General features: G+C 41.1%; 1 protein-coding gene across 5 annotated transcripts in view; it reads right to left on the bottom strand.

Annotated features, from left to right (window-relative positions):
* The window catches only part of CFAP57 (cilia and flagella associated protein 57), a 63,139-nt gene extending 37,889 nt beyond the window's left edge, over positions 1–25,250 (bottom strand). For 4 of the 5 annotated variants that reach the window (XM_073233766.1, XM_037002288.2, XM_037002289.2 and 1 more), the window contains exons 1-9: positions 25,079–25,250; positions 24,729–24,904; positions 19,388–19,704; positions 17,778–18,064; positions 15,878–16,085; positions 12,695–12,847; positions 3,361–3,500; positions 2,066–2,231; positions 762–875 (exon numbers count right to left, since the gene is read on the bottom strand). In XM_073233766.1, the coding sequence (XP_073089867.1) occupies positions 762–875; positions 2,066–2,231; positions 3,361–3,500; positions 12,695–12,847; positions 15,878–16,085; positions 17,778–18,064; positions 19,388–19,704; positions 24,729–24,885 (1,542 nt within the window). In that variant the 5' untranslated portion in view covers positions 24,886–24,904; positions 25,079–25,250. The remainder of the gene's footprint in view (positions 1–761; positions 876–2,065; positions 2,232–3,360; positions 3,501–12,694; positions 12,848–15,877; positions 16,086–17,777; positions 18,065–19,387; positions 19,705–24,728; positions 24,905–25,078) is intronic. The other variant, XM_073233768.1, reaches the window with a different exon arrangement.
* Between the last annotated feature and the right edge of the window lie 5 nt (positions 25,251–25,255).

Raw genomic sequence — 25,255 nt, 5'->3', positions numbered from 1 at the left:
CAGTCCCAGCCCCTCCCAGTTCTTCATGCCCTTCAGCCACTCTCTCCCCAGGAACTACTGGTTTTACTTCCTAAACATCTTTTGAGCCCATCTACTTCTCTCTATCTGTTCCACCTCCATCCTGGTCCAAAATACTATCCTCTACCATGCAGACAACCACAGGAGTCTCCTTACCATTCCCACCCTTGTCCCTTTTAATACAAGCTTTTAAAATGCAAATCTGGTCACATGTTCTCTGTCCTGACTGCCTTCAATGATTTCAAGGAACAAGGAGGATAAAGTACAAAGTTCTTAAAAGGCCTGTAACGTTCCATGCACTTGCGCCGTGAACCTCACCAATTTCAGCTCACTACTGAGATACATCCTGATGCCTGTGTTCCAGCCCCACTGATTTTTAGTTCCCCTAACATCCCATGCAATCTCCCATGTCACGGTCCTTTGGATCCCCATCTGCACAGATGATCTCCACCCGCTCTGTCTGCTTAACTCCTATCTGCTCCTGCAGGACCAAGTCTTTGTGAACACCCCAATCTAACTTGTACTAACTCTTTCACCTCTGATAACACCCAGATTTTTCTTTCATTGAATTTATTGAAGTTATTAATTAAATTTGTGTGTTGTTTTACTGTATCTTTCCCTAAGCAGACAGTGAACTCTAAGAGGAAAGGAAGCACTTCTCTTTTGTTGGCTTGTACTCCGCTGGCTAGTGTAATGCTTGGATCCATGATCCTTGTTTCCCTGGACACTGTGCATTCATTTACCTTCCCTGTGTGTCCTTTCAGGTTTGAGATGTTCTCCAGGCTTGTGGTGGTAAAAATGTGAATCACATTTCCACTGACGGCAGCAAATAAGTGGCCTCCATTGCTAAAGGAACACTAACAAGAAAATACAGCAAGTGAGCAAGAATGAAAGAAAGAAATGAGCAGTCTAACTGGAGGTTACAGTCACGAGCCCCTTTTCCTAAAGAGTTCAGGCTGGAAGGATGTGTGTAAGTGGGAAATCAGGGGAGGGTGAAAATAGGACTGATAACTGGCCAACATCTCCAGGCACATTCACTCTTCCTATAACTCATACTGGCCATGATGCTGACACTGCCATGGGCACTAATTTAACCATGAAGCTGCTTGGGTAACAGAGTAGAGCACTCATTTGTCTGCAGAAGTTTCAGAGTGGGGAAGCGGGTGGGTAAAATTGTGGTATTTCCAGAATACTTCACCTGGCTTTAGTGCAACTGAATATCAATGGGTGTTCCTCAGGGGTGGAGACAGTTCATCTCCATATCAGTGGGTAATTACCTGAGCAACCAAGGGCCTATCTGAACCTGAGAGGTTAGGGGGAGTGCTGGTTTTGCTTTTGCCGGAGCAGGAAAGAGAGACAGCCCCTGACTGCAGTTTGTAAGCAATAAGTGGATTTTAAACTTCATTTCTCCCTTTGACTGATTTTGGTTTTAGAGGTATTTTGCCCTGGGATTTCCTCTCCCTGGAGTTACAAAGTGATTTGTGAAATCACTGTCTTGTTTCTGTAAGTCATCTTGGGGAACTCTTGCTGTTGATGCTTATATTCTGTGGCTCCTCCCAAGCTCCAATCTCACCTTCCCAGCTGGGACTCTGATTTGGACAGAACTTTCCTTTTTTAAAATGCTCTTTATTATTTTGCAGTCACAGAAAGAATTAATCACAGATGACCTCACAAGATTTTGTGTTTGATGAAATATTTTGTGAGCATAAGAAAAGGGGATGGAGCCATATGCTCAATGAGTTTGGTGGACGAAGAAATGGTTTTTCTTTTTTTTTTAAGCCACTTAAGTTCTCTACAACAGACTTTGGTTCCAGATCCTGGAGCTTGTTCTTGATACTTCACCCCTAGCTCTCCAAGAAACTACACCTTTATTTTATTTATTTATTTTTTTTGTAGATAATTATTTTTTATTGAAGGGTAGTTGACACACAGTATTACATTAGTTTCAGGTGTACAACACAGTGATTCAACATTTATATACATGATAATTCTAGGTACCAGCTATCACCATACCAGAAACTACACCTTTATGTCCAGCATTTCTTACCTCTCTGCATCCTCTGACAGAATATTCTTTGAAAGAACGTATATCATCAATGAGTAGATTCATAAGGTGTAGTTTGTCAGCAAACCCTACCACAATGAAGTGTCCAGATGGGTGAAGGCTGATTGCATATGCTTCTTCTTGGTATTCCTTATATAGTTCCAGAGTGCTGTGAAAGAGATCAATTACTGAATTATGAATCTAACTCACCAAATCCCTTGAGCTCTCCATTGTACCTGGTACATATTTTTATCACAGTATTTGAGGTACATTATAGCTTGCAATTATTGATTCCTCTCCTTTTGAGACTGTAGTTATCTGAGGATAGTGTCCAGCAATAAGTAAGGCAAACAGAGGAAGCAATCAAGGGGTTGTCCAATGAAATTGAAAGTCCAGCTCCACTGAGATTCCTCAAATCAGGAAGATAACACATTTTTTTTTTCTAGCAGCCCTAGCAGCTATATATAAGAACAAAGAAATTAGAGATTGTGGAGCCAAGCTAGGTTGGAGATTCTCAGGGAAGCTATGAATGGGGAAAATGGAAGTTGCTATGGCCAGGATCCTCATCTTACCCTAAACTACTTGATGTAATTGGCCTACTGCTAGGCTAATGCTTTCACACCCCTTAGCAATGAGCTATTATTGACTGAGTCACTATATAAGAGCTCCACCCAGTGCTCTGGAGGCAGAGATGGAGGTAGATTACAGACTTGCAGACTGCTGGATGCAGACATGATTCTAGTGCTCGACACACCGCCATGAGAATAAAGCCAAGTATAAATCCTTTTACCCCAAGAATGTTCTGTTGTCATTTCTCTGTCTCATCAAATCCATAGTGAACTTGCCTGGGGCTGAAATGCTCAGGAAAGACACTATGCTAGGAAGATAAAACCACTAGGGAGATAAAGATGGTTGGGGCGGTGATGAGGGGAAAAAGGAGGAATAAATGGTCTGGAGCACTCTATGAGGCAAAAAGCAGACCTAAGGGGAGTGAGAGGATAGAAAAGCTGGAGGTTAGGTAAGAAGGTGAGATATTGGAGTGTTAGTTTATGTCCCTGGCATTCAGCATAGTGTCTGGCATGTAGTAAGCATTTAATAAAACACAAAATAATTTTGTAGCCCAAGCAAGAGTGAAAAGAGAAGAGAAACAGGTAGGTTGACTTAATTAAAAAAATTTTTTTCCGACTGAAAGCTTCTAAGTAATTACATTTTAAAACACTCTAATTAAAACAATTCACATGAACAAATTTAACAACTGAAATCATGCATACTACAGTAGCCAAGCTTTCATCCCTTACTTTGATTCATAATTCCAGATGCGAATGGATCGATCCAGAGAGCAGGTGGCAATGAGGGGTTTGCGGATGCAAGTAGCCAGGCCAGTGATGGATGCTGAGTGCACTGGGTACATCAGATACTCAAAGTGAGCAGGTTCCCCCTGAAGAAATCACACAGCATGAGATGGGCAGAGTAAGCAAAAGGCTGACTGTGCACTTGAGCTCTCATTACAACGCAGGAACGTTAATTAGCCTGCATGCACAGAAATCAAGCTGTGTGCAAACTGTTTTCATATCGTGCATGTTTTCCTATGCCACTATTATTTGAAAACGTTATTTTGATGGCAACAAGGTATTTTATTCTGTGGATACACCAGAATTTAATTTAGCCATTCCTCTACTTAAGTCATCTCCAATTTTTGTTAAGTTTAGAAATAATCCTAGACTAAATATCCATGCTTGTATGTCTGTGTACCTCTCTGTTCATGTTCTTAGGTACTATGGAATAAGAGCAGGACATTAGGCTTTTGATTGTTGATGCATTAATTTCAAAAGGTACCCATCCTGAAGAAGCATACTGTCAGCTGTCTGACCAGCTGCTAGCAAAACAACTGATAAGGAATTAGGCTACCCCCACCCATAAAGGTTGCTTTTTCAGAAAGCCCTGGGCAACTCAGATAACTGACTGCCTGAGTGACATCACTTCTCCCTTCCTGTGTCCTAATTCCTGCTCTTGTGCTTTTAATTAGCCATAAAAGAGTGGACTTGAGAAGCCCTAGACACCCTACTTTGTACCCTAATAAAGGCAGAGCACCAAATCTGTGCCCTGGTTCCTCCTTGACAACCCCCCTGTGTGACTCAAGGGCATGCTGTGTACCCTCCAGGACCTGTAAGTAATAAAGCTTGCTCCTCCAAGTTCCCTGATGTTTTCTGTCTTCTGCGATCATAATAAGAATCACAAGGGCCAATTCAGGCACAATGGTGGCCTCAGAGGGAAAATGTGTGAGGGCTCCCCAGGAGTAATAATGGGCCTGGATAAGTGCCTCAGGCTTTTCTAGCCAACAGCATCACTACTGATAGGCCGGGACTGACACAACCAATACATTTCTAGACATGGAATACTAGGGCAAATGGTACAAACAATTTTAAGGTTCATGATAAGTACACCAAATTTCTCTCCAGAGAGACTGTGTTACTCTATCACCAGCAGCAATGAGAGTTGGGTACATGATTTCAATTAAAATGTGTCCTGTTCCATTAGTTGTGTAGGTTCTAGACAGTTGTCACCAGAGGCATTACGCCTGGGACACCTGAATGAGGAGTGCTAGCTAGGAGACTTAGCGAGGGTACACATTTTAGGTCTGTGCATAAGCCACGACAAAGGCTGAGATGGGAAAGCCCTCAAATTCTGGCCCTTCCGCACTTATAAACCTGTCTGTATCCACTCTGTCCTTCTCTATTATTGCAGAGAAAAATGAGCTGTGCGGGGCAGATAGGGGGCAGACACAAATTGCTTCCTTTCTTCTCCATCTGTTACTTCTTCTTTCTCCAATATCTTCAACCCCGGTCTCTGCCAGTACATTCCTGTTAGCATTTAAATACACTCAAATCTCTCTTGTCTTAAAAACAAGACCAGTTCTCTCTTCTGCCTTTTCTTTCCTTTACCTCTGCCCGAGTAGTTGAGTAATGATGGAGAATCCGTCAAGCAGGCTTACTAGTTTCATTTAGAATTCATGATGGCAAACCTCCAAAGGGCCTGGTAACTCTGCCATGTCTTTTAATAAGTTCACTTTCTGAATCTCCAAGATAACTATTTCATACCATGTATTTTTTTTTCAGACCTTCCAAGCTATCTTCCTCCTTGTCCCATTCCATCTCATCTGATGACCTTGCCTTATATTTCCTTAATTTCACACTTTTATTTTCTTTACATCATAGCTCAGGAGCACAGTTGCAGATTATCATAATCAATTCATATAAGACCAATTTTATTTTTGGTTTGTTTCATTCCTTTCTTCTTCAATTATCACTCCTGTTCCTCCCTTATCATAGACACCAACTAATATAGTTTATTTATGTCCTTGAATATATACATATATGTTTTATGTTTCTATAAATGGCATTGTACTTCAGAAGCATACTGCATTTTTACTTTTTTCTGTCAACAATATTTTTAAGGAGCCATTTATGCTGTGATATGTATAATTTATTGCTTCTAACTGATGCTTGGTACTGTGTAGTGTGCATCAGCTACTTAATTTTTTTATCACTCCTAGAAATGGACATCTGGATTGTTTTCAGCTCTCCATTACTACAAACTCTAAGCTGAGCATCTTTTATATGTTTTCTAATGGTCCTGCATGATGTAATTCCTAGTGCGTATCCAGTGGCAGAGTATGGGATAGCAAGATATCTTCTCTATTTGATCAAGAACTATCAGATTACTCTTTAGAATGGCCAACCTCATTTAAACCCCTATAATCACCAATTAGGATTCCCATTATTCCTTATCCTCAGAAATATTTGGTGATATCTTGACTTTCTAATTTTTGCTAATAAAGTAACTTCTTATACAGAAGTACCTTGGAGTTGTTTTAATTTGCATTTTTCTACTCACAGGCAACAGAAATTGCCTGAGAGAGTGACCAGATGTTGGATTTCATAGACAGAGACTTCAAAGTAGCCATTGTATGTTCAAAGAACTAAAGAAAACTGATTAAAGAAGTAAAGAAACTTTTGATGACTATCACATCAAACAGAGAACAACAATAAAGGGATAGAAATTGTTAAAAAAAAAACAAATTCTGGAGGTAAAAAGTACAATAATGGGAATGCAAAACCCACGAAAAGAGCTTAAAAGTAGATCTGAACTAGAAGAAGGAAGAATTAGTGAGTTTAAAGCCATATATGTATATATACATACACATACACACATACACATACATATATATCTGGCAAAGCTATCTTTAAAAAATTAAGGTGAAATAAGAACATTCCCAATAAAAACTGTTGCTAGTAGACCTGCCTTAAATGCTAAAAGAAATTCTTCAAGTTGAAAGAAGTGACCCTGGAGAGTAATCTGAATACATACACAGAAAAACAAAGAGCACCAGTGAAGGTGATTATCTAACTACAGAAGATATCAAAATACATATTTCATCTCCACTGTTCTTTTAACTTATTTAAAAAGTAAGTGTATAAAACAATATGTATATTATGCATTGTTGGGCCTATAGAATGTAACAAATAATAGCACAAAGATGGTGGGTGGGAGCAAATCTGTATTAGACTAAGGAAATGCCTTTGGATGATAACTCAAATCCATAGGAACAAAAAAAGTCAGAAATGATAAATAAGATTTACATTAAAAAGCTATAAATTTATATGGGCTCTCCTTTCTTCCTTTCTTTCAAAAAAGATGTAAAATTATATAAAGTAATAGTTATAACAACACATTGTTGGGTTTTTAACACTTACAGATGTCATATATGTAACAATATTACAGAAAGGGGGACAAGGGAATGGAGCTATATAAGACTAACATTTCTATGTATAGTGGCATTGTCTGTATAAATCTGAACCTGATTCTAAGTTAAACTGGATACAGTATGCCCTTGAGCAATCACTAGGGAAATTATTTAAAATATATAGTGAAAAAATAATTAAAGAAATTAAAATACTACATTAAAAATTCACTTAAATAAGATTAATAAAAACAAAATTCACTTAAATTAAAGTCAGACATGGTCAGACTGGAAAAATAAGAATCGATTGTATCATGGGTATAGGAAACACACTTAAGAATCAAAGATATGACACATGAAAAGATGCTCCACATCACTAGTTATCAGAGAAATGCAAATTAAAACCACAATGAGATATCACCTCAGACCAGTAAGGATGGCTACCATCCAAAAGACAAACAACAATAAATGTTGGCGAGGTTGTGGAGAAAGGGGAACCCTCCTACACTGCTGGTGGGAATGTAAATTAGTTCAACCATTGTGGAAAGCAGTATGGAGGTTCCTCAAAATGCTCAAAACAGACTTACCATTTGACCCAGGAATTCCACTCCTAGGAATTTACCCTAAGAATGCAGCAGCCCAGTTTCAAAAAGACATATGCACCCCTATGTTTACTGCAGCATTATTTACAATAGCCAAGAAATGGAAGCAACCTAAGTATCCATCAGTAGATGAATGGATAAAGAAGATGTAGTACATATACACAATGGAATATTATTCAGCCATAAGAAGAAAACAAATCCTACCATGTGCAACAATATGGATGGAGCTAGAGGGTATTATGCTAAGTGAAATAAGCCAGGTGGAGAAAGACAAGTATCAAATGATTTCACTCATATGTGGAGTAAAAGAACAAAGAAAAAATCTGAAGGAGCGATGTAGCAGCAGACTCACAGAACCCAAGAATGGACTAACAGGTACCAAAGGGAAAGGGACTGGGGAGGATGGGTGGGAAGGGAGGGATAAGGGGGGAGGATGTAGAAAGGGGGTATTATGATTAGCATGCATAATGTGGAGGGTGGGAGAAAGGGGAGGGCTGTGCAACACAGAGAAGACAAGTAGTGATTCTACACCATTTTGCTATGCTGATGGACAGTGACTGTAATGGGGTTTGTCGGGGGGCCTTGGTGTAGGGGAGAGCCTAGTAAACATAAAATTCTTCATGTAATTGTAGATTAATGATAACAAAAAAAAAAGAGACAGAAAAGGGGGATTACTCCCTGATAGGATAAAACTAACTGCAAATCAATGATTAATGCATGCTTTATATATCCTTAATTTTGATCTTTTAAAGGGCGTCAGATGATCAGCTATGGAAGTACATTTTTCTGATAATATTCCTTTCTCCTAAAAAAAAAAAAAGCAGTTCCTGTGTGGTGATCTCCAATAGGTTCTTCACAATGGTATAAAGGTCATATCAAAGTGTGGGCAAAGCGTTTGTTTGTGTTTATACAGAGGATCAAAGCCTAATTTGGCTACCCAGTAAACGAATTAAGATATGATATGAAGAACTTCCAACATCAATATCCTCTGGAAGAGTCATTCCAGAAGATGATTGTCAAAAAACTTCAACAAAGATCCTGGCGCTGTTGCAGTTGTAGCTGCATTCATCCCACCGGTTCCTGGACTTGCCATTGGAATGAAGGAGATATCTAAGCTGGCCTGTGCATACAGTAAAGGAACAAATTTGACTGGATCTATACTGTTGGAACTCAACCAAGAATTAGGAGAAGTGCAAGTTGCAGTACTCCAAAATCGTGTGACTATAGACTATCTACTGTTAAAAGAACATATGGGATGTGAACAGTTCCCAGGAATGTGTTGTTTTAATTTGTCTGATTTTTCTCGAACTATTCAAATTAAGTTAGACAATATCCATCATGTCACTGATAAGTTTTCACAAATGCCTAGGGTACCTAACTGGTTTTCTTGGTTTCACTGGATATGGCTGGTAATTGTAGGTCTGCTTTTGTTATGTATCTGTATTCCTATTCTGTTAATGTGTGTACGCAATTTAATTAGTAGTTTGTTAAAACCTATACATGCTTACGTTACTCTACAAGAAGATATGTCAAAGAAATAATCAATCTTCCCATGTTTTCTTCCATCTGCTACTTCTATAGCTTTTCTTCTTCCTTCCTAATTACAACCCTTTAGTAGAATTCGTGCCTCATATCGAAAATTACCGAGTATCATAATTCTTCCAAGTGGTAAAGATACCTCAAGACAAATGCTGGGCATAGAAGCCACAGGGCATAAATCTGCAAAGAAGTAAAAAGCTAACCTTTTCAAAGAATATTGCTTCTCTCTTACCTACCAACTTTACATTTCCCTGTATGGCCCCGGAAGATGACTGGTTAGCCAGAGATGGGTAAGATTCCTCAAGGGAGGAACAACCTAAGACAGGCACAGTCACAGGGGGGCCATCAGGTGAGAAATTGGGGATCAACAGAGGTGAGGCTTAGAACCTCACTCCCCCTGTTTTGAGAGTAATCTTCTGTATCCGTGGATGTTTTGTTGCCCTTGTCTAGCTTGGATTAATACTTAGTCTATAGGCACAGACCTGATCATCTACATTTGCACTCTTACAGCACTAAATTATGTTTTCTACCTTTATCTGCATCTACCTACCACTTCAGCATTTTATTAAAAAAATAATAATAATAATAAGGGAGAAATGTGGGATTCACATATAAATCAAGTATAAAAATCAAACGAATAATCATGTCTGACTTGATTGTTTATAGTTCATGATGTGTGATCAAAACCAAAAGTTTCTGTGATATGACTGCCCTTGCACTGTTCACCATGTAAGAACTTATTCACTATGTAAGAACTTGTTCGTTATGCTTCAGAAGATTGGAGACTGTTGAGAATTAGGCTTGGGGTTGATTAATGATTGTGCATTGAGTCTCCTATACAGAATTTTATTGTTGTTAACAACCATTTGATCAATAAATATAAGAGATGCCCTTTCAAAAAAAAAAAGAATCAAAGATACAAATATACTGAAGGAAAGAAAATGGGGCTGTGGTTTGAATGTTTGTATCCCGCATATTCATATGTTGAATACCTAATGCCCAAGGTGATGGTATCAGGAGACAGGGCCTTTGGGAGGTGATTAGGTCACTGGGGTGGAGCCCTCAAAATGGGATTAATGCCCTTACCAAAAAGGCCCCAGATCAGGAACAAGACAAGGATGTCTTCTCTCACTGCTTCTATTCACTATTATACAAGAGGTTATTAGCCATGGCAAACAGTCAGGAAAAAAATATAAAAGGCCTTCAGATTGGCAAAGAGGAAGTAAAACCATCTATATTTGCAGATGACATGCTCTTGTATATAGAAACTCCTTGGGAATCCACTAAAAAAATAAGTGAATTCAGCAAGGTTGAAGGATACAAGGTCAGTATACAAAAATCAATTGTATTTTTATACACTTTAACAATTAAAAAATGGAATCAAAACAATTCCATTTGCAATAGCACCAACAAGCATAAAATATTTTGGAACAAATTTAACAAAAGAAGTGCCAAAGTTATTCTCTGCAAATTATAAAACACATTGTTGAAAGAAGTTAGAGAAGATCTAAATAAATGGAAAAACATCCAATATTTATAGATTGGAAGGCATAGTGTTAAGATGACAATCTTCCCCATCTTGATCTCCAGGTTCAATGCAATTCTTATTAAGATCCAGATGGCTTCTTGTGGAAATTGACAAAATTCATATGGAATTTCCAGGGACCCAGATAGCCAAAACAATCTTAAAAAAGAACACAGCTGGAGGACTCACACTTCCCAATTTCAAAACTTACAACAAAGAAACAGTAATCAAGATGGTGTGGTACTAGCATAAGAATAGACAGATCAATCAAATAAAATTAAGAGTCCAGAAATAAACCCATATGTCAGCTGATTTTGAATAAGACCACTGTTAAAAGGTGCTAAGATCATTCAATGAGGAAAAACAGTCTTTTCAAGCAAACCGTGTTGGGACAACTGGCTATCCACATGCAAAAGAATGAAGTTGGACCCCTACCCCATGCCATAAACAAATTAAAACTCAAAATGATCAAAGACCAAATGTAAGAGCAAATGCTATAAAACTCTTAGAAGAAATATAGGGGAGAAGAAACACTTCCAATCTTCACAACCTCATATTTGACAGTGGATTCTTAAATATACCACCAACAGTATAAGCCATAAAGACAAAAATAAATTAGACTTCAACAAAATGGAAAACTTTTGTGCATGACAGGACACTATGAAGAAAGTGAAAAGACAACCCACAGATTGGGAGAAAATATTTGCAGATCACATATCTGATAGGGGACTTATATGTAGAACATATAAAGAATTCTTACAACCCAATAATAAAAAGATAAATAATGTAATCTTTTAAGTGAGCAAAACACTTCCAAAAAATACACACATGGGCCAAAAGCACATGAAAATATGTTATTAGTTATTAGGGAAATGCAAGTCAAAATGAGATACCATTGCACCCATTAGGATGGCTATAATCAAAAAGTCAGATAATAACAAGTGTTGTCAAGGATACAGAGAAATCAGAACCCTCATACACTGTTAATGGGAATATAAAATGGTGCAGCAACTTTGGAAACAAATCTGGCAGTTCCTTAAATGGTTAAATATGGACTCACTAAATGACCCAGCAGTTTCACTCCTAGGTATCTACCCAAGAGGAATGAAGATATATATCCATACAAAAGCCTGTGCATGAAACTTGCTCATAGCAACATTATTTATAATATCCAGGAGGTGGAAAAAAAACAAATGTTCATCAACTGATGATTATATAAACATATTGAGGTCTATCCCTACAATGGAATATTATTCAGCCATAAAAAGGAATGAAGTACTGATACCTGATACCATGTAGATGAATCTTAAAAAGTGAAAGAAGCCAGTCATAAAAGTCCATATATTGGTATGATTCCATTTATATGAAATGTCCAAAATAGGCAAATCTATAGAGACATAGAGTAGACTAGTGGTTGCCTGGGACCAGGAAGGGGGCAGAGGGGAGGAAAGGGGATAACAGCTACACGGGTAATTTTTTTTTTTGGAAGTGATGAAAATGTTGTAAAATTGTGGTAATGGTTGCAGAACTCGGTGAATATGCCGAAAACCATTGAATTGTATACTTTAGGTGAATTGTATGGTATATGAATAAATACCAACAAATACTCAATGAAACTCTTATTAAATAACCACCATTACTGAAAAAGATATGTTAAAATCTACTACGACCGTAGATGGTCTATTGTCCCTACTCCCTCAAATTTTGCTTTTTGTATTTTGAGTACATGCTATTAGGTGCACACAAATTTAAAACTGTGATATCTTCTTAATGAATTGAGCACTTTATAAGTAAAAAATGGTTCTCCTTACTTTCAATAGTGCTTTTGTGTTGTAATGTTTGCAATTTTTATTTACTTTTATTTATTTACACCAGCATTCTTTATTATTTAAAAACAAAAAAAGCAACAATAAAGCTTTTTATACATACATCTTTGTGTACATGAACAGGTACAGCAGTACAGTGAACTCTCTGAGATGCAACTGCTGGGTAGAGAATATGTACAGTTTAAGTCTGGTAAGACAACTCTGACCTGTCCTCCAAAAGAGGCTGCAGCAATCACAACCCACCAAGCGTATCCAAGGGCTTTTACATGGATATTTTTAGAGTTTGTTTTGCTCTATTAAAAAGGGTACGAATGAGCCCATGCTCAGCTAATTTGTACTAAATTTTCCGATGTGGTGATCAGTCCCTGGCTGGAAAGAAGCGTTGCTGGGAAGACTCACCTTGCTGATCTCCGTCAGGGACATGGTGATGCTGTAGAGCTGGTTCTTGCTGGTGCTGGCAATCAGGGTCTCCTCTGAGGGGCTGAAGCACATGCAGAGGACATCCTGTTTATCAGACTGACTTGGCTCATTGCTCTGTAGGTCCACAGGAATCTGTCCAAGATGCAAGAGAGATATAAGTACTGTCCCCCTGTGTCAGTGTGTCTGGTTCTCTCAGATACTTTTAGCTCACAGACTCTCAGAGCAGCACAATTCCTGGGATCCTTCTCAGATGTGGAGAAGGGAGGGCTGAGTCACCTCTGTTTCTGCGGGTTTTGTATTCACCTTTAAGTGATTAGTGGCCGGATAATAAGACAGCGACAGCGATGTAAAAATGATCAGTCTATACACGTCAACTAGAGCTCCCTTCTGAAAACAAGCACTAGTCTAAATGCAAATTTCCTGTTAGTCTAAATCTTCCCACCTGCTGGAAGCCCAGTGCAGGTGCCCACCTGCACCATGTACACGGGTGTGTACTTCAGGGCAGCAGAGGAGAAGGTGACAGGACAGAGAAAAGGGGAGGGCCACACAGTCCTGCCGGCAGTCTCTAGAGGGCCTGTAGTTCCCAAGCAGTCATTATAAAATTAGATTTCCTCTTCCCTGCTATTGCTCTTCTTCTATTAACAACTTCTTGAAAGGCTGGCCTGTACATCCCATCTCCAATTCCTTACTACCCACTCAGTTCGTCATTCCTTATAATTTGATAAATAAAATTTCCTCCCACTGCATCATTTACTGAAACTCTGCTGTCCTTGTGAACATCAGAAATTTCCGTATCACTAGAGGCAGAGGCCCCTGCTCAGCCCTCCTCTTCCTGACATTCCTTGAGTCCGTAGCAGTGACTATGGCACTGCCTGCCTGGGGTCCAGGACTGGGCTCTCCTGCTTCCTTCCCTGTGCCTGGAGTCCTGTCTTCCTGTGTACCCCTAACCCTTTATGATAGTCAATTCCCACTGCCTGGCCAGGACAGCCGGGGCTCTGGGAAGCCTTCTCTGGGCTGGATGGGCCGATATTCCCTCAATGTGCCCAGAGCACTGGGGAGTTCCCTCTGCTGTCACATTTATCACACTGTGTAGAGCAGAATGGCAGCCCGCAGACCAATGACCTGGTTCTGCTGCTGTCTCCCAGTGCTTGGAACAGTTCCTGACACACAGCAGGTGCTCAGCGAACGAGCAGGAGTTGCCTTGCTGCCCTCCTCCAGAGATATGAGGTCGTTGGAGAAAGGGGCCGTGTCTGACTCATCTCTCTCAAGCTCTAAGCACAGAGTGTGGCACATGGTAGATGAGCAACAGACATTTGCTGAATGATGAGTGAGCAGCCACTACTTCTCAGTGTCCTCTGCTGGGCTCTCACCCTGTCTGTTTCTCACTTAGGAAATGCTGATTTGTTCTCAGTCCTCCTTGTTTTCCTCTCTCTCTATTTTATCTCAGAGATTTTTACCTAATAAGAGGGTTTCAATGAAAACAATAGTAGTGAAAGTAGTTACAACGGCAAGTACTTAAAATAATGAAAATAAAGCATCAACTCTGCCAGCCACAAGCTAAGTAAGCACCGTATGTGTACATATTGATCTCACCCCAAAGCCTAAACTACATTTCCTTCTGTTTCACCTCATTCTGGCCTCTGGTCAAATATCAGCTTCCTCAGCAAGGTCTTCCCAGCCATTCTCCATAGCACAGAACCCTCTTTTGCCCCGTCCCTTTCCTGGCTTTATTTTCTTCCCAGAGCTCATCCCCACATGACAGTCTGTATGTTTTTTGTTTGCTTCCTTGTTGATTGAGCTCTAAGCGCAGGCTCTTAGTGTATTTGCTTCCCTACTCTACCCCAGCCCCTAATAGAGCCTGGCACATAGGAAATAATAAATATTTGTTAAGTGAATGAACAAATAAAAGAATGAATTGCATTCTAGGCAAAATAAACTCATAATTCTTCCCCTCCGTCCCCACCCAGTTGCTCTGACTCCCAGTTTCCCATCTCTGGCATCTTTTCCCAGGCATCCAGTCTCCAAGCCGAGGCACCATCTCCGGGAGCTCCTGAGGTCTGGCCTCCCACATCTACTTAGGGAAAGTCACATAGACTTAACCATCACAAAGGCTCTTTCCTTTCCCACTTTCCCTGCTACTCACCACTGTGATCCAAGACCCCACTACTTCTAGACTTCCAAAACAAAAAAGCCTCTGAACTGATTCCTAACCACGGCAGTAACTACTGCCATTTATTGAGCACCAAGCACAGCACACAGTGATTATATATAGAGTTATTCTTTTGATAACTACTAGGGATGGGCTATTTTCTCTATGAAGAAACAAAGATTTTCTAGATTCAGCAACTCATCTCAGGTCACTCAGTCAGTAAGCGGCAGTCCAGTCTGACTCATTCAGTGTATTCTTAACCACTTCCCATCCAATGCCTCCAAGTCACCCCCACCACATATCACAGGCAGATGACTTATTTTAAGTGCAGTGCTTCTCCACACAAAACAGCTGCCTGCTGTCTTAACATACACACTCCTCAGGCTGCCATGTGAGATCTTTCACCAGCCTTAGCTCCCATCTTTCCCTTTCAAGTGACTTCAGCCCCTCTCCACTGGGAAGAGAACATCTCCCACACACACCACAGTACCCACCTCTCCAACCCCCCGCCCCCTGTCAGTGCTGTCATTGCTTCATTTGTTCCTTCCATCTGGAATTCCTAATCTGTTTCTTCCTGTCAAATGTTATCCATTCTCTAAGACCCCTCCTCAAAGATTACTGTTAGAAACCTTCCTGGTTTTTCCCCAGCTGGATATGATCTCTCTCCACAACAGTTTGTATCACTTATTCCACAAATATTTCCTGAATGTTTGCTATGTGCCAGGTAGTATGTTTGACATTAAACATCTATTTATACCAGATAATACAATTCTGTGTGAACACTAAGCTTCAAAGAGTAAATATCCTTCTCTCCCAGAATTCAAATCCAGATCTTCCTAATCCTAAACTCCAATTCTACCCACCCATCCTAAAACCTCCCTCAAGACAAATGGCTCAAGTCCCCATTGCTGCTCAGTGCTACAAGCCCCGCTCCTCCCCATCAAACTCCTTATCAGAACTCTGCTGCTGGAGAACAAAAGCCAGTAGGTTTTGGTTCTGCCTCTCCTCCTTACCCTGATTTCCCTGCTCTCACGGTAAAAATCCTTCCCTTCCATCTTCTCAAACAGTAGGACTCTCCCTGGCCCAGCAGAACAGATGAATCCCTTTGAATAGGCTGCAATGGCAAACACCCGGGGCATCGTCAGCTGGCTGTGGCTTCTGCCCACGGTGACTTGTTCATAGGAAGGGATTGGGGAACTGATGGTCGGAAATTCAATCAGGCTAGAAAAAGAAAATAGCATATAAGGTTTAGAGTCAATTCCAAGAAGATGAATTCGGCTAGGGATGGGAAAGGGCTGACTATGGGCATGGGAGAAATCACCCAGTAAGAGCCTGCTTCCCAAAGCCAAAATGCTCCCCTTTGACCTGGGGATGCTACACAAACTCCAAAGAAATACTGGAAGGCAACACATTCGGCAGGCTCACAACCCTGCAGGGTTGCTATTATCGCTCTTGTTATCATTACCATCATCCCCATTTTGTTGTTTAAAAAAAGTAGCTTAGAGAGGGACTGAGTTTTCTAAGTTCATACAAGTGGTAAGTGGAATAGTTGAAATTTGAATTCACGTTCCCATTTATTTCCTTCTTCCCTTCCACATAACAAATATTTATTGGAGTTATACTGTGTTAACTCTGTAAAACTATGGCAGATTAGAATAACACAGTTCCTGCTCTCAGACGCTTATAATCCAGGGGACAGGTGAGAGGCATGGGAGCAGCCAGCAGGCAGGGAACAAGGGTTTTTTGAGGACAGTTACAGAGGAGGTGCACCATCCAAGATGAGCAGAGGCTGAATGATCCATAGGACAAACAGGAACATGTCAGGTATGTGTGTAGGTCTAGGGGAGTGGGGACAGGGGGAACTACCCATGACCAAGCCCAGAAGCAAAAGTGTGCACAAAGCATGTGTGGTAGACAGAGGCAGGAGCCGATGCTCTGGAACAAGGACATGTCCAGATGGGCCATGGTTCAGGCGTTTGGGCTGTATTTTTTGGAGTCCACTGAGGGATTGTAAACATAGCAAACTGGGGGGCTGAGGGACTTATTAGGAAGCTCTTAACATAATCACGAAAAAAAGTTGCTGTCATTGGCATGGAGAATGGTGAAAATGGTGGGGTGACAGTTACTGAGGAAGAAGAATCTACAGTGTGCTGTGTGGTTGCAGGCTCAGGCTCTGGAGTCAGACAGATCTGAGTTTGAATCCTGACTCACCACCTAACAGTGCTGTGATCTTGAATGAGTCACTTAACCTCTTTGAACCTCAGTTTCCTTATCCATAAAAGGGGCATGATAATAATATGTACTATAATAGGGTAAGGCTCAAGTGAGAATATATATAAAGTACTTAACGCAGTATCTAGTACAAGTATGGTACGTTCCAGTATGTGTGAGATATGACTACTATTGGTTGTAGTAGAGGTAAGATTGATCTGAGCCTGCGCTGTTCCTCATACGCTTCTGTCAGACTTGCAGATGACATTTCCCTGCACTTCTTTGCTAGTCTGTTGCCTCTGACTGAATTGTAAGGGCCTTGAGGCTTTGTCCCCAGCACCTAGCAAGATGCCTTGCACCCCAAGAGGGCTTGGTGGACATTTATTTAATTGACTCAGGAAATTAAGCAGCCATGAGAAAATGTTATTTTTGAAAATCTGTAGTTTTGAAGGCTAGACATATGAAAATACTTATAAAATGAAGTCAGGTATAAAAAGCAAAAGAATTGTATCTAGGCTTTGGTCATAACTGTAAAATTTGTGCTTGAAAATAGATGAACAGGAGAAAGGCAGAGAGAAAATGAAGAGAGTTACTTTTAAAGGTAGACAGCTCCTGAGTGATTTTTAAAGAATGCTGTGTTCCATGTAATGCTATTCGTATGATGAGATTATTTTTACAAAAGAACCAGAGGGGAGCCATTACCTCTCTGATGCCTGGATCTCCTCCAGGTTCTTTGTCTCCCTGGCGGGCTCCCTGACCATTATGCTTGTCTCCCAGCGCTGATCTCCAGATTCAAAGAGGAAGAGCTTGCCTGTATCAGTGCCAACAACAATCCTGTCATCAGACACCCAGGTATGGGCCAGATAGTTCTGGGGTTCTCCTCTCTGAAAGTTGGTTTGCTTCAGGGTTCCTTCGGCAAAACGGAGCAGCTTAAATATCCCATTTCCAGTGACACAAACTTGAGTGTTATCCTGGGGATTGAAACTCACCTGGAAAATGTGAAAGGATACAAGAAAAGACTTATAAAACAAATCCTGATGAAATTAATTCCCATTTTATTAATACTTATTCAGGTGGCTCAGAGTATCCTTCATACATCACTAAATCATATAATTTTGATACCCTATTTGATAAAAGCACAGATCTATATTCATTATATTTGTAGAGCCCCGGAGTTTAAAACTAGGAAACCTACAGAAGTCATTTTACAAAGGCCAAGAAGCAGGATAAGCAGGTCTTGATAATAGCCCAACACTCTGCCAATAAAATTAAATGAAGGCTCAGCTAGAAACACAGAAAAATGAGTGTCTGGCAGGTTAATGTGTCCTGTCCAGGGTAAAGAAACCACATGTCAGTGACTGCTATGTGGGCTTCTACCAACTGAGCTCCCTTCATCTGTACCCTCATCCCAATGTATAGTGACAGGCAGTCAACCTGCCACCCCCGTGAGATGCAACTTGAGGGGATTTGACTTTTTTCATCTCTGTATTCCCAGTGCTGGGTACTTGTGGGCATCTAATACATGTTTATGTACTGGAGGGGAGGCGCCCTCTGCTCTGAACAAGGGTGCAGCATCAGGCCTCACCACGGCCTAGATGAAATAACCTTCCAGCTCTCCCTGCCTTTGGTCTGATTCTGTGATCACCAAGCAACCTTCTGATTACAAATTTCACCTCCCAAGTTCCCAGGGAGGAAATACACTGGATAAATGATGTGAGTGTTCTGGTTGTGATGTGCTGGTTTATACACCAGCCCCTCACGAAAATAACTGAGTGTATGCCTGAGATGCCAACTAGCTAATACCTCTGAACATGAGCAGACCTGAGTTCTTGAACTTGTAAAATTGACTCCTAGATCTTAGAGGGAGGTGACTGTGCCAAGAGAAAACCTCCTGGAGACTCACTTACTGCCTAAGCAGTCAGTCAGCCTCCTCATGGGTCTTCATTTTGCCCTCAAGCCACAACAGAAGATGCCAGGACCAGGGACAGAAAGTGAGTTGAATCAATCCACTGGAGGGCCTAACCTGTGAAAGCCATCTGGGCCAGGTAAAGAAGAGGGGTGCTGGAGTCAGGCACTCCTGGCCCTGCTACTCACTCCCTCTGTGATCTTGGGTGACTGACTTAACCTCTGGGAGCCCCAGTCCCCTCATCAGTAAAATAGGGATAATTATGCATACCAGATCTGTTGTGTGACTAAATTAAAAAATGCATATTAAGAAATTAGCACTGGTCCTGCAACAAGGAAAGCATTTGATAAAAGATAGCGCTTACTGTTTTTTATAATTTGCACAATACTTGGTTGCTGGGAGGTACCTGGTAGACTGCGTTGTTCTGAGTGTCGGTTCTAAAGATGGCCATTACTTTCTGCTTTTCCCACAGCCAATAGACAAGATTTGACTCTGGAGGTGATGTCTGAGTCAACAGATATTTGGAGTCTGGAGAGAAAGCCATGCTAATAAATCTCTGAACTGGGAAATCAAAATTACTAAGGATTTTGCGCTTCCGGCAAGGAATGGATGACAGTTCGTAAATGGTGATAATGGGTTTTTCTTGCACGATCTCAGAAATAGCGAGGTATCGCCGGTTGGGACTGATGGACAAGGCCAGCATGCCCTGACTCTTTTCTGAGCCTGCAAACAGAGGGAAAGAGGATAATGAGGGCAGGCCATGCTTTCACCAAGATTCAACATGAATAGCAGTGGCAGTGCTGACTCAATGGGAGAAGGACACAACCAGGTCACTGGCTAGCCCTGCAGTCCCTTGGTACAACTATGTCTGGGTATTATGAAAATGACTAGGACAGACACCTCACTGAGGCCTATGGGGCATGGTGGGTGAACTGCAAGCAGTGGGATATTGCTGGAGCGTCACATGTGATCCACGGGTCATCAAAGGTGGGTCTAGAGGGCTGGAATAGGGTCAGATCATAAAGGCCTTTATGCCGTGAGCAGCCACTACTCGAGACTCTTCCTCTAATTCCAAGGCTGGGATGCTAAGTGCTGGATTACTCAGCTTCCTTTGCAGTTAGGCTGTCTATGTGACATTCTGGCCTCGAGACAGATGCAGAAGTCTGCTGGATTGGCTTTATGGTAAAGCTTGTGCTTTCTTGAAAACCAGAGACAAATGATTCTATCCCCTTTTCCTGGAAGATAGAGGTAATATCTGGAGATACAGCACTCATCTTGTAACCATGAGGTGACAAAGCATGAGAATAAAAATTGTGATCTAGAAAGCAAAGGCTGAGGCAACAATTACAGTGCAAATACTTTATTTGAGTAATAGATACTTTATTGTATTTATTAAATGCATTCAGGGCCATAGTATGATTTTCATGGGCCCTACCTAGGTAAGTTTGTTTTCATAGGCTCCTTTTTCCATTACAAAATGATAAAATTATATTTTATGACTGCATTAATATAAAAAGGAATATAATCGAGGCTGAATTCATGATTATATATTCATTATTATTATGTTCATTTCCCCCAATTTAAAAATAGATTAAAATTAAAATATTTTCTTGGGGCCCTAAAGTATTGTAGGCTTTTGGTTCTGCGCCTGCTGCACCTCATGGATAAGTCTGCCCTGATACAATCCCAGCACAGGGAGGGTGAGGAGGGCAGGGGAAGATGTGCTAGAGAGTGATACGATGGGTGCAAGCTGCTGCTTCACAACAGGCTGCAGCCAGTCCAGAGCATGGGGGACTGCTCTGGAAGGGCTGCAGGGAGTAATTGTGTCTCAGAGAAGAAGCCAAGTTTTGGGACACCGAGAGCCTTGCACAAGAGTTTGGACTTTACCAGGGAGGCAAATGGGAAGCCACTGAGAAATTTTAGGAAGGGTCAGGTGTGGGTTGCAGAAAGATCTCTCTGGCAACCATAAGGAATGGAATCCTGGGTGGAAGGAAACCAGTCATCAGGTTATTCCAAAAACAGGGATGTTAGCAACGAGCAATATGAAGGCAGTAGGGGCAATGGGAAGGCGAGATTAGAGAAAGGCCAGGAGGTAAAACCAGCAGGATGCACTGATTGCCTGGGTGTGGGTGGGAGGGAGAGAAAAGAGCAATAAATGACATTGAGGGGTCTGGTTTGGGTGACACCTGGGATGGCACACAGGCTGAGGGAGTTATCTAACTAGCTGTCCCAGCACTGGTTACTAATGCTGCCTTTATGATACAGTAAGTTCACTTACACACATGAGTGGGCTAGTTATGCCAGGGCCACATTATTTTTGTAATCATAGCTGCACACTGCACTTGCTTATTTGGTCAGGTAGAGTCTTAAGGAACGAGAGGGAGAAAAACAGGGTATAACGAATTGAATTTTAGACACACTGTGTGTGAGGTACATACTGTGAAACATTCAGGTTAAAAAGACCAGCAGACAATTACACGATTTTAAAGCCTGGGGAGAGGGCAGGGCTGAAAATACGGATTTGGGGTAAAAGTCACAGTGGGAAGTTAAAACTGAGCATAGATGAGATGGTCTGGAGGAGGCAAAGGAAAATCTCTCACTCTCTCCTTTGCTTTTGTCCTTCCCATTTATAGGTATTCCCTGCTTGTCAAAAGACTGTGTCACACCACTTTGCTTTTAGAAAAGACCCACATTAGTACCCTTTTCCAGTACCCAAAAGAAATCTCAAGAGGATTTTCATTTTAACGGGAAGTGAAAATAGTGTTCAGCGTTTGTTTTGTAGCAAGCCATTACGGAGGCGGCATGCACCCTGAGCAGTGAGCATGGCGCCACCAAGCTCCTTCCCCCAGAACTACACTCAGCGTCTCAGCACCAGGCACCGTAGCTCTGAACCTAGGAGAACCTGTGCTTTATCTCATTTGTGCATCCCATAACAAGATGTGTCCTAAGGTATCACAAACGCGTAAGAGTGGCTATTTTTTCCATCTTCGAAAGCTCAAAAAATTTTCCTTATAAATAAATGGTAATTGCTTCTTTGCTCTATGCCATTTCAGCTTATGAAAGGATTCATGGGAATGCTCTTTCAGGGAGCAGGGGAAACCTGTGCATAGTCTTGCTCATTTGAATACACACTTGTGTCCCCTACAAGACTGAGCACTCCTAGAGGGCAAGGGCCATGGCTTTCTTGCTTATTCACTCATTTGCTCAGCAGGACATGACACCTAATGGGTGCTTAATATAGGTTGACAGATTGCAGAATTTGCAAAATACTTTCACATTGTTTCAGTCCAGTTGGTGACTGACTCCTCCTTGAAATATTTCACCTCTTCTGTATATTTCTTTCTATCCTTTTTGCAACTCCCCCGAAGTCTCTTTGGCTGGCTCTCCTCATTTCCCCAGCACTAAATGTAGGAGTGCCTCAGAGCTCATTCTTTAGGCTTCTTCTTTGACTGGGATAGTCTCTCCCCGGGAACCTAATCTATTTGAATGACTTTATGTTTCACCTGTATGCTGATGGCCCTCAAATTTCTATCACCAGCTGGGACCTCTCTCCCCTGAAGCCAGACCCGAAGTCAAACTGTTTACCTAAGCTCTCCACCTGCATGCCTAGTAGACATCTCAATCTTATCGTGTCAAAAACTAAGCTCCTGATGCTTTCCACAAAACCTGCTCCTTCTTCAGTCTTTTCTCTCAGTTATCAGTAACTCCATCCTTCTGGTTGCTCAGGCAAAAATTTTACTTCTTTTCCTCTTCTACCCTACATCAGGTATATGAGGAAGTCTGTCACCTAAACCTTCAAAATATATCTAGGATTTGATTTCTTCTCACCACAGCTATTGCCTGCCACCACCCTGCTCCAAACCATTTTCTCTCACCTGGTCTCCTGCTTTCTCACTTGCCCCTCCTTAAAGCTATTCTCTATACAGTAGCCAGAATGAACTTGTTGAAACCTAAGTCAGATCATGTTACTCTGCTCAGAAGCACTTCATGGCTTCTTACTTCACTCAGAGTAAGAGCTTTGGACTTACAAAGGCCTGTTACTTCTGTCTCTGACTCTTGCTCCCTACTCCTCTGCTCCACCCCAGTCACACTGGCCTCCGTGCTATTCCCCTAACACACTAAGCACCCTCTTAGCTCAGAGTCTAAAGGTTGAGAGCAGAAGTATAAAGCATAAAAGAGATAATTAGGAGAATATATTAATCATCTTGGGGTAGGGAACAATATCTTAACAAGACACAAAAAGGCAAAGGTTGATAAGTTTGATTTCATTAAAACTAAGAACTTCTGTCCATCAAGATGCCATAATGAGGGAGAAAATATAAGCTCTAAACTCAGAGAAATTTTATGCAGAATAAAGTGTGCCCATAAATCAATAAGAAAATTACCAAAAAAAACCACACCACAAAACCATTGGAAAATGGGTTATAGACTTGAACAAGGCATTTCACAGAAGACTAAATAGGAACAGGCCATAAATGTAGGAAAAGATATTCATCTTCATTAGTAACAGAGAAATGCACACTAAAACCACAATAAGATACTCTTTCTAAATCATCAGACTGGCAAAAAACTAGGAAGCTGGACAATACCAAGGGTTGGTGAGGCTGTGAAGAGTGGCAACTTTCATGCACTCCTGGTGGGAGTGTAAATTGGTACCAAATTACTCGGTAATTTTAGCCCTGGCTGTGTAACCTCTGTAGAAGTGGATGAGCTTACATGAATGCAAGAAGGTTTATAGTGGCATAGTTGGCAATAGCAAAAAACTGCTGTTTCTCAAATGCCCATTAACATTAGAATGGATGAATGTATTTGAGACATTAGATTTATCTGATGGATTACTAAATAGCAATAAAATGAACTTGGTTCATATGTACCAAGATGCAGGAATCTCAAAAGCATGGTGTTGAACAAAAGACGCAAGTCAGCATACATGTACTATGATTACACTTATATAAAGTTGGTAAACAGCAAAAACAAAACTGTATCTTACATAAGGCCCCACATATCTATGGTAAACTATATAGAGAAATAAGAGAATAATTGTAAAGTCCAGGATGGGGTATGAGTATGTGTGTTTGAGAATGCAATCAGGGAGAAATACCGGCACTGCTATGTTCTATATCCTGTTCTGACTGGTGGGTTCACATTTGAAGATCTTCATTTTATTACAGTTCTTGAAATATTACATATATGTAGCATATGATCTTTTATATGCATGTCATAACAAAGCATGTTGAATGCAAAAGCACATGGCAAGAGAGAATAAAGTGATAGTGTTGTAGAAATCATATATATCACTGACTGGACAAAAGTGAACAAAAATAAATGTAATATACTAATGGTGATTTGTGACTTGGTATAAAATCTCCAGTGTATTCATCATTTATGGCATCAAAAGGTGCTGTAATGAAGGTGGTACACTCTGAAAAACTGAAACAGTGGCTCTGGGGCTGAGAAAGACAATGATATTGAAGATGCATGAAAAGAGACTATTTACAATAATTATTTTCATTAAATCACAGTGAAAAAAAAGTACTTTTAAATGAACATTTTACATGATTTTTAGCGATGTCTATGTGATTGATTAATCTATATATTAAACAATGCAACTAGACATGTATTTCTTCTACATTTCTGTAAGAATATTCAAGTAGGCCAAAAAATTTTCCTTCCATTCACCGTGTTGGAATTATGTGGTTATATCTGGGCACATATGGGTTAATGTGTCAAGATGTAAAGGGTTTTACCTGGAATGAATTTTTGCCATTTCTGATCCACATTATACTTCACACAGTAATTTCCTGAAGGAAATATAACGATGTGTTCATCGAAGAATAGGATACTGTTAGCCACCTGACATCGAAGGCCAAAAACATGCACCGACTGCGCTACCACGGTCGACATGGAGCCGGGCAGAGGAGCTCTGCGAAGACGGAGCCAGTGGGTGAGCGCGGATAAGCACGCCTCCCCGCCCCGCCCCGCCCCGCCCCTGGCCCCGCCCCGGAGCCCCCACCACCGCGGCTTCCGCTTCTCCCCTGTCCTTTGCTCCCTCGCGGCTTCCCGCTCCTCCGAACGACCCTCAAAAACCCCCTCCCACCTTTTGCTTCTTGTCTCCGGGTCTCCAGACCACGCACGTATCCAGGGGTAGTAAACCCTACGGAACGCACCGTCGCACTTTCAAACGCCGAGCGGTTCCTATAGTAACTGAAAACCGGAAGTGTTGTTCTGCTGCCGGAAGCGGAAGTCCCATCGGAAAGTTCAGCCGCTGCAGTGA

This window comes from Manis javanica, chromosome 4 (assembly GCF_040802235.1).
Source record: "Manis javanica isolate MJ-LG chromosome 4, MJ_LKY, whole genome shotgun sequence".
NCBI classification, from domain to species: Eukaryota; Metazoa; Chordata; class Mammalia; order Pholidota; family Manidae; genus Manis; species Manis javanica.
This window is presented reverse-complemented; position numbering and strand designations above follow the sequence as displayed.